Source organism: Brassica napus, chromosome C8 (genome assembly GCF_020379485.1).
Source record: "Brassica napus cultivar Da-Ae chromosome C8, Da-Ae, whole genome shotgun sequence".
Taxonomy (NCBI): domain Eukaryota; kingdom Viridiplantae; phylum Streptophyta; class Magnoliopsida; order Brassicales; family Brassicaceae; genus Brassica; species Brassica napus.
Window position 1 is genome coordinate 31518778 of NC_063451.1, and position 11435 is coordinate 31530212.

At 38.1% G+C, this 11435-nt stretch overlaps 2 protein-coding genes and 1 non-coding gene across 4 annotated transcripts; all 3 read right to left on the minus strand.

The window, feature by feature from the left end:
• Positions 1–1068: 1068 nt before the first annotated feature.
• LOC106413030 lies at positions 1069–1722 on the minus strand. The gene has a single exon (XM_013853876.2). The coding sequence runs from the start codon at positions 1720–1722 to the stop codon at positions 1069–1071; it is 654 nt and encodes a 217-aa protein (XP_013709330.2).
• Positions 1723–4313: 2591 nt separating this feature from the next.
• LOC111208544 lies at positions 4314–8119 on the minus strand. Of its 2 annotated transcripts, none has more exons than XM_048766564.1 (3): positions 7739–8119; positions 7320–7652; positions 4314–7238 (listed from the first exon to the last, which is right to left on the minus strand). In XM_048766564.1, the coding sequence occupies exon 3, from the start codon at positions 5733–5735 to the stop codon at positions 4929–4931; it is 807 nt and encodes a 268-aa protein (XP_048622521.1). In that variant the 5' UTR covers positions 5736–7238; positions 7320–7652; positions 7739–8119; the 3' UTR covers positions 4314–4928. The 2 variants fall into 2 exon arrangements, with proteins under 2 accessions (XP_048622521.1, XP_022563377.1); XM_022707656.2 differs by having other exon boundaries at positions 6809–7238; positions 7739–7957.
• Positions 8120–10755: 2636 nt separating this feature from the next.
• TRNAV-AAC lies at positions 10756–10829 on the minus strand. The gene has a single exon. It is a non-coding gene; the product is annotated as a tRNA-Val (tRNA).
• Between the last annotated feature and the right edge of the window lie 606 nt (positions 10830–11435).

Here is an 11435-nt window from a genome sequence, read left to right on the forward strand (position 1 = left end):
ACGGTTTCATCTTTTTCTAATTTATTTTATTATAATAATCACAAGAGACTGCATCAAAAAAATTCATTTTTGTTATTTTTATAAACAATTAAATTAATTAATTTACCTAACACCCACCCACGATTCTCAATGAATGTGGTTGTGTATAGAAAGAAAGTTACAAACAATTACATAACTAATTTTACCTAATATATCTTCATACATCTAACTTTTTTTTATTCTGTATGTGTACTTTTTCTAAATTTAACCAAAAGATAAGCATTTTGTTTTACCCATTCATATAACTCCAAACTGATTTAATTGCCTACTGTATCAATTAACTCCAATCAATAAGTTGTTTTACGTACTTAATTACATCATTTGAAAATATGGCCGGTGAATATGAACGTAACCAAAGTTTATCCCAAGGAAAGTTAGATATGAACTTTAAATGGTTTGACTAGTGAATGTTCAGGTGTTGGAGATCCTTTTGTCTAAATTACAGGTTAATATAATGGAAATTTAGAGTTGAACCTGCAACTATTCCACCTTATGATTCACCAAAAGTTTCTTTTTCTTGAAGATGGAATAGTTGCAGGTTGATACGTTGAAAAATATGTATAGATCAGTTTCTAGACTTAATTGATTACATCTCCTTAATGTAGCAAAATTAGAACCTTACGTGACTGGTTGCATTTTGTTACTAAAAATGATATTGTAAAGACATGCGAATTTGATGATACGTTGAAAGTAACTAATGGGAAATATCAGTAACTGCTAACGCCACTCAACATGCCAATCCTAATTTATTTCCAATGCCCTGAACACCATTCCATACATTATATATATATATATATATATATATATATATATATATACTTTTTTTTTTTTGAAAGCATTATATATATTTTTTTCATTGCCAAATACGTGAATTCCACTAAAATGGGTAGAGTTTGTAACTTATTACAATCGGTTATGTCAAACTATGGTTTACCTTGGCAAAATAAAATAAAAAGAAGGTAAAGCATAATAAAAGAAGAACAAAAGACATTACTCCCTAGATAGCCAATGTTGCATTAGACCCCAACCCTATTTCTGATTTCTCTTCGACAGGATTGCATCTCTAATGAAACGATCAAGTAACTTGAAAATGGTAGCTGGAGAAGATGAGATGTTATCATGATATCGCTTGTTCCTCTCAGACCAAATAGAGTAGATAGTTGCTGAGGCTACTAAATGTTTGAGTAGCCTAGGAGCCACACTGTCACATAAACTTAGCCAGTCAGAGAAGGCTAGCCATGTGTGGAATCCTACAAATGAGTATCCCATTCTTTGCAGACAAATGGTCCAAAGATCAGCACTCCAATCGCAGCGAAAGAAGAGGTGTTCTCTGTCTTCAATGTAGGTATTACAAAGGCAGCAAGAAGTTGGAATATTGGTGCCCCATTTGGAGAGACGGGCTCTTGTGGGTAGCCTGTCGAGCTGAGCTAGCCACATATTGAAAGAGTGTCTAGGGATTGCACCTTTGAACCAGACATAAGAGGACCATTGCTGAAGCGGAGCCCTGTGACGTAAGGCTTCCCAGGTTAGCTTTGCTGAATAATTATCCAATGCAGAGTCATTGACAAGCCAGACGTAAGAGTCCTTTTCAGATATAAGTGAAGGCAGAGGAACTGTAATAAGGTATATTTGAAGTGTCTCAGCAGAAGGTGACCTTGCCCCACGTAAGAGCCAACCATCCATCAGTTGGCGATGGAAGCTTGAAGGGGAACACAGCTCCATCAGGACCAAAGTATTCAATGAGCTTACCGTATGGCATCCAGACATTCCACCAGAAGCTGATCAAATGACCATTACCAATTTTTGCCCTTATGAATCGAGAAGCCAAGGACCGCAGGTGGAGGAGAGAACACCATGTCCAAGATTTTACTTTTTCCACATCACAATTCCAAACATTATCCTCTTTTATCCTATTCGACTTCATCCAGATCGCTCAAAGAGAAGAGCCACTTACAAAAAGCAGCCACAACAATTTTAGACATAGTGTTTGTTCCAGAGACCAAAATCACGCAGGCCTAGCCCACCCTCTTTCTTGGGGAGGCAAACAGTTTCCCAAGCAACTTTGTATTGGATTGGACCAGAAATCCTTCCACTCCATAGAAACATAGAACACATATTTTGGATGCGTTTCAGACAACCCTTGGGAAGGATAAATGTATCCAAAAATTGACAGTACCATAGATAACTGAAGATATTAATTCCCTTCTCCCAGCATATGAAAGAGCTCTGTTAGACCAGGAGGAGAAGCAGCCAGTAACCTTGTCAAGCAGGGACCTGTAGTCAGCAAGCCGAAGCTTACGATGCATAAGAGGCAGCCCAAGGTATCGGACAGGAAGTGACCTGAGGGTGAATCCAAGACTCGAGAGATCGGAGGTTTCTGCCTGAGTCAGTCATGCTGTATATAGCTCCGTTTTCATCTTGTTTAACGTCAGACCAGACCATCCAGAGAATATATCAAACGTGTCAGCGATGTTTTGAAGGGAAGACCGCTCACCATTAAAAAATACCATTATGTCATCAGCAAAGGCGAGGTGTGAGACACACGGGTTTACCGCATTGGGATGGTGACCAATAGATCCGTCAACATATTTAGAGTTTAGGAGCTGTGAGAATACCTCAATGCAGAGTACAAAAAGATAAGGAGATAGTGGATTGCCTTGCCTAAGCCCTTTAGTTCCCTTGAAAAATCCACATAACTCACCATTGATAGCCACATAAAATCTTGTAGTTGTGATGCATTGCTGAATCAGGTGACGAAAATAAGGAGGAAAACCCACGGCTTCAAGAGTATTCAATATAAGTCCCAATTCACGGTATCGAAGGCCTTCTTGAGATTAACTTTAAGCATACATCGCTTCGATATGGATTTCCAATTGTAGCCTTGAACCAATTCAGTAGCAAGGAGCACATTCTCCACAAGTAATCTGCCTGGGATGAAAGCCGATTGGACATTCGATATAATCTGCGGCAGCACCGTTTTTAGTCTATTAGCAAGAAGCTTAGAAATGGCCTTGTATACAGAGTTGCGGCAAGATATCGGACGGAAATCAGAAATACACGAGGGATTTGTCTTTTTTGGCACTAGAGAGATGATAGTTGCGTTCCATTGCTGAAGAAGGCATCTTGAAGTGAAAAATTCATTCACACCATCGATCATATCCTTTCCCACAGCTGCCCAATTGGCTTGAAAGAATTCTCCAGGGTAGCCATCTGGGCCTGGAGCTTTGCTCTTTGGAAGGGAGAGGAAGGCCTCCTGAATATCTGAAGCGGTGAAAGGGGAGCTTAGCACACTGACAGATTCTGGAGAACATCTGAATGGGACAAGATCTGAGATGATTTGGGGAGAAGATGAAGTGAGAGTATATGTGCCACCCAGAAGCGAACTGAAGTATGAGACAACATGAGCTTTAATGCCTTCAAGAGAGTCAATGATCGCATCATTAGAATCAATGAAGAAATCAATTTGGTTTTGATCCCTTCGAGTCCTTATAGACCAGTGGTAAAAAGCTATGTTTGCATCTCCAAAAGCCGTCCATTGAATTCTTGGCCGTTGTCTGAGAAATGAGTCTTTGGCTGTAGCTAGGACCAACCACTTACGGTGTGCTTCCTGTTCTGCTATAGCAGCAGAGTGAGAGGGAGCTGTAAGAGTGAGTTGTTGGCATAGAGTGAGAGATTCAAAGGCCTCCTCCACCCGTTTCTCCAGATTTGAGAAGTTTTCTTTAGCGAAAGATCTGATGATTGGTTTAAGCTCTTTGAGTTTCCTGGATATAGATAGCTGGCGAGAGCCAGCGAAAGAGAATCCATGCCAACAACCTCTTATGATATCAGCAAACTCCGGGTGTTGGTTTAGGTGCGCAAAGAACTTAAAAGGACGCTTCTGCTTGGGCCTAAGTTGATCCATGAACAGACACGAGGGAGTGTGATCAGAAACTCTAAGTTTACCAAATACAGCAAGCGAATCAGGGAAGGATTGTAGCCACATATCATTGACCAAAATCCTGTCCAGCTTCTTAGAGACATGCTTATTTGTCCAAGTAAAGGAATATCCACGGAAGGGAAGATCAGAGAGATCGCAGCGGGTTAAGCATTCCCTAAATTCACACATTCCTCTGGTTATGACAATGTTTGCTTCGTTAGAATGCTCAGATGTCGCTATGTTTCATTAAAATTGCCCAAAATGAGCCAAGGGAAACACAAAATTGCAGGATTGTTCGCTGTGGCTTCAATCTCCAACCATAATTGACGTCTTTCAATTGTGCAGTTAGATCCATATACCACAGAGACAATAAACTCAGAGTTGAACGATGGAAGTTTAACCTGAGAAGTGATGACTTGAAGAGATTTCTAGATGACAGTAACATGGACCGAAGGGTGCCATAGAAGCCATATCTTCCCGAGATCCGAGAACTCATAATTATTTGCAAAAGACCAACCCGGGAGCGTACGAGATACTATAGTCGTCGCTTTAGCCAGCTGTACATGCGTCTCGATGAAACCTCTGAATATAGGTTTTTGTTTTTTGAACCATTTTCTAAAACCTCTCCGCTTTACAGAATCATTGAAACCTCTTATGTTCCAATAAAAAAATATCCATAAAACTGGTAAAATTTAGAGGATTTGAGGGCCTCAAGCCCTTGCTCTTGCCTTCTCCTTATCCCTCGCTTGCCTCTTAGACCGCTTAGATATGACATCGATGAAATCATCATGGTTATCATCCGGGTTATCTTCATCATCAGAGAGAGAGTCCATCTCCGAAGATGACTCACCAGAGGATGATGGGGAGATGAGAGAGAAACCAGGGGATCCCGAGAGGTCGACGTAGAGCTGACCTTTACTCAGATTATGAACCGTATTGACAGTGATCCCGTCATTTGAAATCAAAAGAGGTCCTACTTTACCACTTCAGCTACAACCGATGTATTTGCTACGGAATCCCTAGCTAACACATAATGAGTAGGAACTGAAGCTGACTTCTGCACTTCCCTATAGACCTGCTCGGGAGTAGACGCTTTCTTGTTCTGAGGAACAATAGGCATCATAATTTTTATAGGCGCCTTCCCTTTATCCTTTGGAGGTAGGTTAAGACCTCTCGAACAATTTTCAGCAGTATGCCTAACTGAGTTACAAGCAGCACATGTCCTTGGAGAAGCTTTACAGCGGGAGATGGTGTGACCTAGCTTTTTGCAGAAGGAGCATTGGGAAGGCAGCCAAGGGCTCGTTACTCCAATTCTCCTTGTATCACCATTCTCAAATCTCGCATTGACAAATTCAGGAATAGGCTTCCTTGGGTCGATGACTGTGTAGACTTTCGCAACTTCAGTGTTCGTTAGATTCAAAGTTGTTGGATGTAAGCAGACCGGGTGGCCCACTATGCCTGCAATCTCTTGAAGAGCATCACTGTTGAAGAACTGAAGCGAAACACCAGTGAATTCAAGCCACACATGCACCATTTCAAGTTCCGGTTTAATCTGCTGCAAGCCCGGAGCCCATTTGGCGACAAACATTGTTTGGCCATCAAATTGCCAAAAGTTTTGGCTGAGAATCCCGCGCCGAGCATTAGGGCAAGGTACACGAAAGAGGAAGGTGTTCCCTTCCATTTTGGATACCGAAATGTCCCTTCTCTGCTTTCTCCATATACCATTTGATATAGCATGGACAGCACCTCGAGCCGGAGCGTCTTCATAGAACTGACCCATAATAAAACAGTCCCATGCTTTCTTGTTTTTCTCCACCACAAAGTTCGGGATGGTAACACACGCCTCTCCAGATTCCAAGAGAAATGGTGTTTCTTTCGGTTGGAGTTTGATTTGCGTGGGTTTGACAAATCTTTTCCAGATTTCCGCCTGTGACTTAGCCTGCTCAGGAGAGGAGGACGGAGCCTTTGTCTGCTCAGAAGCAGAAGAGGATTACGGTTGCCTGCTCAGAAGAGGGGGATGGAGGTTCTGGCTGCTCAGAATCAGAGGTGGGGACATTTGAAAACTTTCCCGCGCTAGTTGGAGAAACGAGGATGGTGATACCCTCTTTTGCTACAGGTACATCGCAAGACACTGTAGCTAGGGTTTGAGAAATTGGGGAATCCGTGTCCGAGACCAAACCTTGTTGAACATCAAGCTCTGCAGACAGGGACGGGGATGGCGTGACTTCACAGTCGGAGTTTCCAAGAGAAGCGCTTGGCAAAACAAGCACAGCGGCTGCATCGAGCGCATGCATCGGATCTTCAATAGGAGGAACAGAGACCTTCGGTTGAACAGAGGACTTCTTGGGGGACGGAGAGTTGTGGCTGGGGAGGGGCTTCTTGGAGGGTTTTTTTTGGCCATGGTGGCGGGGAGGGGCCGTCGCCCCTGAGAGCGACAGTGGAGAAGAAAAAAAGTCGACCTCAGTTTGGAAGGATTTTTTCTTAGGCGCGTGAGGCGCGTGATTTTCAATTTTTCATACATTATATAATAACAAATTTAATTAAAAGACTTGTTACTAACCAGTAACTATTACTTAACTTTAAAATTATTTGTTATTTATCATGAAAAGATTACGGATAATAGCTACTACCAAATTATCAATGTCTCTTTGGTTAAAAAGTATGTATAATTTAATTTGCCAGTATACGATAATTGGCTTCTATCTGCATTTGACCCTAAGCGTTTAGTTTAAGAATTTCTTTCAACATAATTTTCAGAATCTTAATCAATGTGTGAGTAGCATATATCTCAGTGACGAAATGCGGATTGTTAAATTAGCCTTTTCGATATATTATAATCACCAGTCCAACAAGACTATGCAAATAGATATATTATTCATAGAGCATTACGACTACGAGGTCCATACATTCCCAATACCAAGGGTTATAAGAAATTCATGCATATAATGCAAACGTAGTAGACATATAAATGATATAAGTGCCACTTTATTTAGACGGTCCTATATGTAGATGAACCTTCCGATTTATAGCATTTAGTTACCAAACTTGCTCTGGATGGTCTCACGGATAGAACAGGCTATGAAGAGGAACGAGTCTGGTTCTTGGGTGTCATCATCAATCTTCTCGACCTCGATGCTCCATTTCACGCGGCTACCTTCTTTCTTCGGAATAATAGTGATGGTTACTTTGATCGTCTCGAAATTTTCCATCATGGAAGGAGCGCTGATGAAACTCACCGTAAATGTCCTTTTCTGCCAATCGACACCACCCATCTCCACCTCATCTTTTTGGTGAACATAAAAAAGTTAGGGTTTGGATCTGTAAATATGAATTAAATGACATAAATCAAAGTATAAAAGTTTACCATCATTTTCAAATGCGTTGACGAAATCTTTAAAGTATTTTTCAGCCGGATACCCAGTGTCAATGGAGTTATGCTTAAATTTCCTCTTGTAGCTGACATCGCTTAAACTGATGTACGTGAGCAGAGATTCAACGATCTTTTTATCTTCGATGTTATGGCTAATCTTCTCGAACTCAAAGGTGTACGCCAGGCAGCTAGCTGTCATGTCTTCCCCAGGAGCGACGGTGAATGTTGCTTTGATCGTTTTGTAGCTTTCCGTGAGGTTCCCATGTATGCTCATGGTCACTGCTCTTGTCTCCGAATCCTTCGGCTCGACTTCGAACCTCAAGTCCACTACAGTGAAACATAGCAATTAATTAAGGGTTTTGATTGATGATCAAGAGACATGAAATGAAAGTTGGAAGAGATGATCATTTTACCAGCAGCAAAAAAGAATGAAACATGATTTTTCTTTCTGGTTAAGTGTTCAATGAATTCGACTGCCGGAGATTCTAGGTCAAGCTTCCCAGAAGATTTGTACGTTGCCATTATCTCTCTCTCTTTAAGAAGAAAATATGAAGTAAATGTTTTGTGGGTTTGATTATAATCCACTCTCGATGAATATGTGTCTATATAGAGAGAGATCGTTCGATGCAAATTGCCTCATCTAGTTTTTTAACCTAAGCCCACTCATATAACTTTTTTCACCATATCGAATCTTTCTATTTATAAACAAAGGCTTCATCATTTAAAATTTACTGACACTCAGTTAATATTCATTTGGCACATGGAAAATAAGGTAACTAGACAGGCCAAATTAACTCTAACCAAGCGAAGTAATTTACGCTGTAATTGATTCTCTTTTACTACATTACAATATAAAAACGACTAACTGATGTCAGTGTGAAAAAAATTAAAAAGTTTTTACTAACCACTCCAAGTCATTAGCGTCATAGTTAATTGACTAATTTCTAACCAGGGATCTATTGTTTTATCAAAACAATTTAGCAATAGTTGAATTACAGAATATTTTTTTTATTTATTTATGGTATATATACTTGATAATAGCTGCTAAATATACTAGGATATAATTTTTGAAATGATTTGGAGACATTTGATTTCAATATATAAATATCCTATAAATTTATATATTTGGAGTCTTAAAATTATATAATATATTCTTTCACAAAATAATATAACTTTTAAATATTATGAAGTAGGCACTTGTTACTACATATCTTGTGGTAACAGACATTTTTTCTAAAAAAGTTAGGGTTTTAGTTTGTTTTGTTTGATTTCTAATCAAGATAAGTCTGTTACTTTTGACGAAAATAACATTTGTAATGGGATGTATGTATCATATGCTTTTTGTATGAGTCGTCAGTGAAAGCGATGTTCCACCGGAGATGAGAATTTGTGCTCATTAATTTGTCTCTTAACAAGAAATGACAATAACAATAAAACGGATTTGTTCATATCACAACTTCATGAGTCTCGGAAAATAGTTTTTTCTTAAAAATGAAGAATATAGAAAGAGTGTTAACTCTTTTCTTCTGCTTAACATAGCAATTAATTGGAACCATACTTAATAGTTGTTACAAATTCAATGAACGGAGAAAAGTTTTGACTAATGTGTATCATGAAATAAATTATATCAAAATATTCAGATCAATCAACCTACTAAGTTTTGGTACTTATGAATATCCATTATTTAACACTGTTTCTTACTTTTTCAAATAACAAAACAATGAACTCACCATATAAATTAAACTGAATTGAAATAGGTATTGAAATAATATCTAAAATTAGATTTTATCACTACATATATTAAAATATAGAAAGTAGTAAGTAGTAACACTGTAACTAGAAGAATACAGATATATTTTTATTTTTTTGATCAAAGAATACATATAGATTTAATTACCATTAAATGACTATAAATTTAAAACACACCAAAACATTTTGTGAGCTAACTAGTTTTAGTTTTTTCCTTGGGGAAGATTCTAGACATTTAAAAAAAAGAATCTTAGATAGGACCCATTTTTGGTTTGAGATCCAGTTCCAGTAAAGTTCCTCGTTAGACATTCCTATAGATTTTCACATGGGTTTTTGGTTAGTTTTTCAATTTTCTCAAGATGAGTCCCATATATTTTTGCCATAAATAGATATATACATGAACCTCTTTTTATATACATGAACTTTTGCTGAATCGTTCATGATCCACCAAAAGTTTGGTGGTGTTCAAGATGGATCAGTTTCGGTTTCTTACGTTGAAACTTGAAGTATGTATACAGTTTTCACACATAATGGATAGATCTCCTTAATGTAGCAACTAACGAAACCCTACCATACGTAACTGATTGCATTATGTTTGCTTGAAATGATCATGTAAACACATGCAAATTTGACTACCAATAGAAAGTGATTGTGACTGAAATGTCATCAACTGCTCACGACACTCAATTTACCAACCGGAAATTAAAAACCGATAATGTCTTTAACACAATTCCAAACATTACAAATAACAAATTGAATTAAGTCCCATTACTAAATATCTGTTATTTAACTTTCAAAATATATGTTAAAATTGTCAAGCATAAACTATGGATACTATTACCAATTTCAATGTCTCTTTGGTAGAAAAGGTAGGTATAATTAATTTGATTTGCTTCTATATGCATTTACTCTCTCATTCTTTTTTTTTTTCTTGGCATCCTTTGACTCTCTCATTTGTTTCTTTTTTCTTATGTATTAAAGATTCTCGTGTTCGCTTGTTGTTGTATATGCCTAGAATCTGCTTTTCTTTATAAGCAGATTAGAGATTTCTTGACTTCCATGGATCTGAAATTCAGGCAGACACCCTGTTATTGGCAAGACAGTGCGGTCTTGCCGCTTTTTACCAGGTCTCTCAGGTTAATTATCGACTGGAACATGTAAACTATTCAGAATGCTTAACTCAAAACCCAACTTCTTTTAGAAACAAACTCTGCTATAGAAAAACTGCAAGCATGTTTTATAAGTGATATGAATTTTGTGGAATTGATGTGAGTTTTAAGAGTAGCAAAGATCATGTTGAAGACAAAATTAGTCCTATATAAATTAATCCTTCGTATTTGAAGATGAAAATTCAGTTTGTACGATCGCATGAATGATGAAATTAATTAATATTGACATGGAATCCATTGTTGTTTTAAAGCAGGAGGGGGCTTATAGATAGGCCCATTAAGTCTTTTGGGAAATTAAAATTTTTATTTTTTTAGTTATTTTTTATTTAATTTAATGTTTTTTAATTAATAATCTCTGTGGAAATTTGATTGGTGCTAAAGAGTGAGGTGAATTTAAAGGTTCACCTTAGGATGTGAACCTAAATTCTATCCGAATCCATTGCTGTTTTAAAGCAGGAGGGGGCTTATAGATAGGCCAATTAAGTCTTTTGGGATAGGAAAAAATAAATAAATGGCTTCGCCCGGGTTCAAACCAGAGACCTTCAGTGTGTTAGACTGACGTGATAACCAACTACACCACGAAACCTTATGCAGATACGGATGCACAAAATAAAAAACAATTGTTTTTAGGTTTTTTAACTGTAGACAGTAAACTGGTGAACACCCCAAGGGAACTGTTGATTTTCATAAATAATCGTTTTATATCTCTTCTCTCTTTTAGTTACTAACTAAAGTAGCGTGCTTTTACATCTCAGTGTGTGGGAGTAACTAACAAACTGTAATGAACTACCTCTCTCTCATGCGCGTTCTTACATTTCATTAGAGGACATCTAGCTACGTCAGTTCCAAAATCCCCATGGAGTCAATGCTTCTACGTGCCTTCAAAACCCGTCTAAACCAAGCAAGTGTGGTGGTGAGTCCACTTAAACTCTCTATGGCTCATTGCTATTCCTCGAGATCAAAGACAGACTGCTAAATCAAATATGTCAACCGTTGTTCCTGTTGCTGATAAAGAGAAATACGCCTTCTTTGTTGCCGCAAGGGTGACGTTATTGGAATTTATAAGGGGATCTTAGTGAGTGTCAGGCTCAAGTTGGGTCATCAGGTGAATACAAACTTTTTTGCGTTTACAATCTCTTTTGTTATGTCTATTCTTTCTTTGGGAACACGCACAGAAGAAGAAACTGTTAAG

Bases quoted from the DNA above. Each gene is read 5' to 3' on its own strand.
- LOC106413030 (XM_013853876.2), bottom strand. From the start codon at position 1,722: ATGGATGGTTGGCTCTTACGTGGGGCAAGGTCACCTTCTGCTGAGACA.
- LOC111208544 (XM_048766564.1), bottom strand. From the start codon at position 5,735: ATGGGTCAGTTCTATGAAGACGCTCCGGCTCGAGGTGCTGTCCATGCT.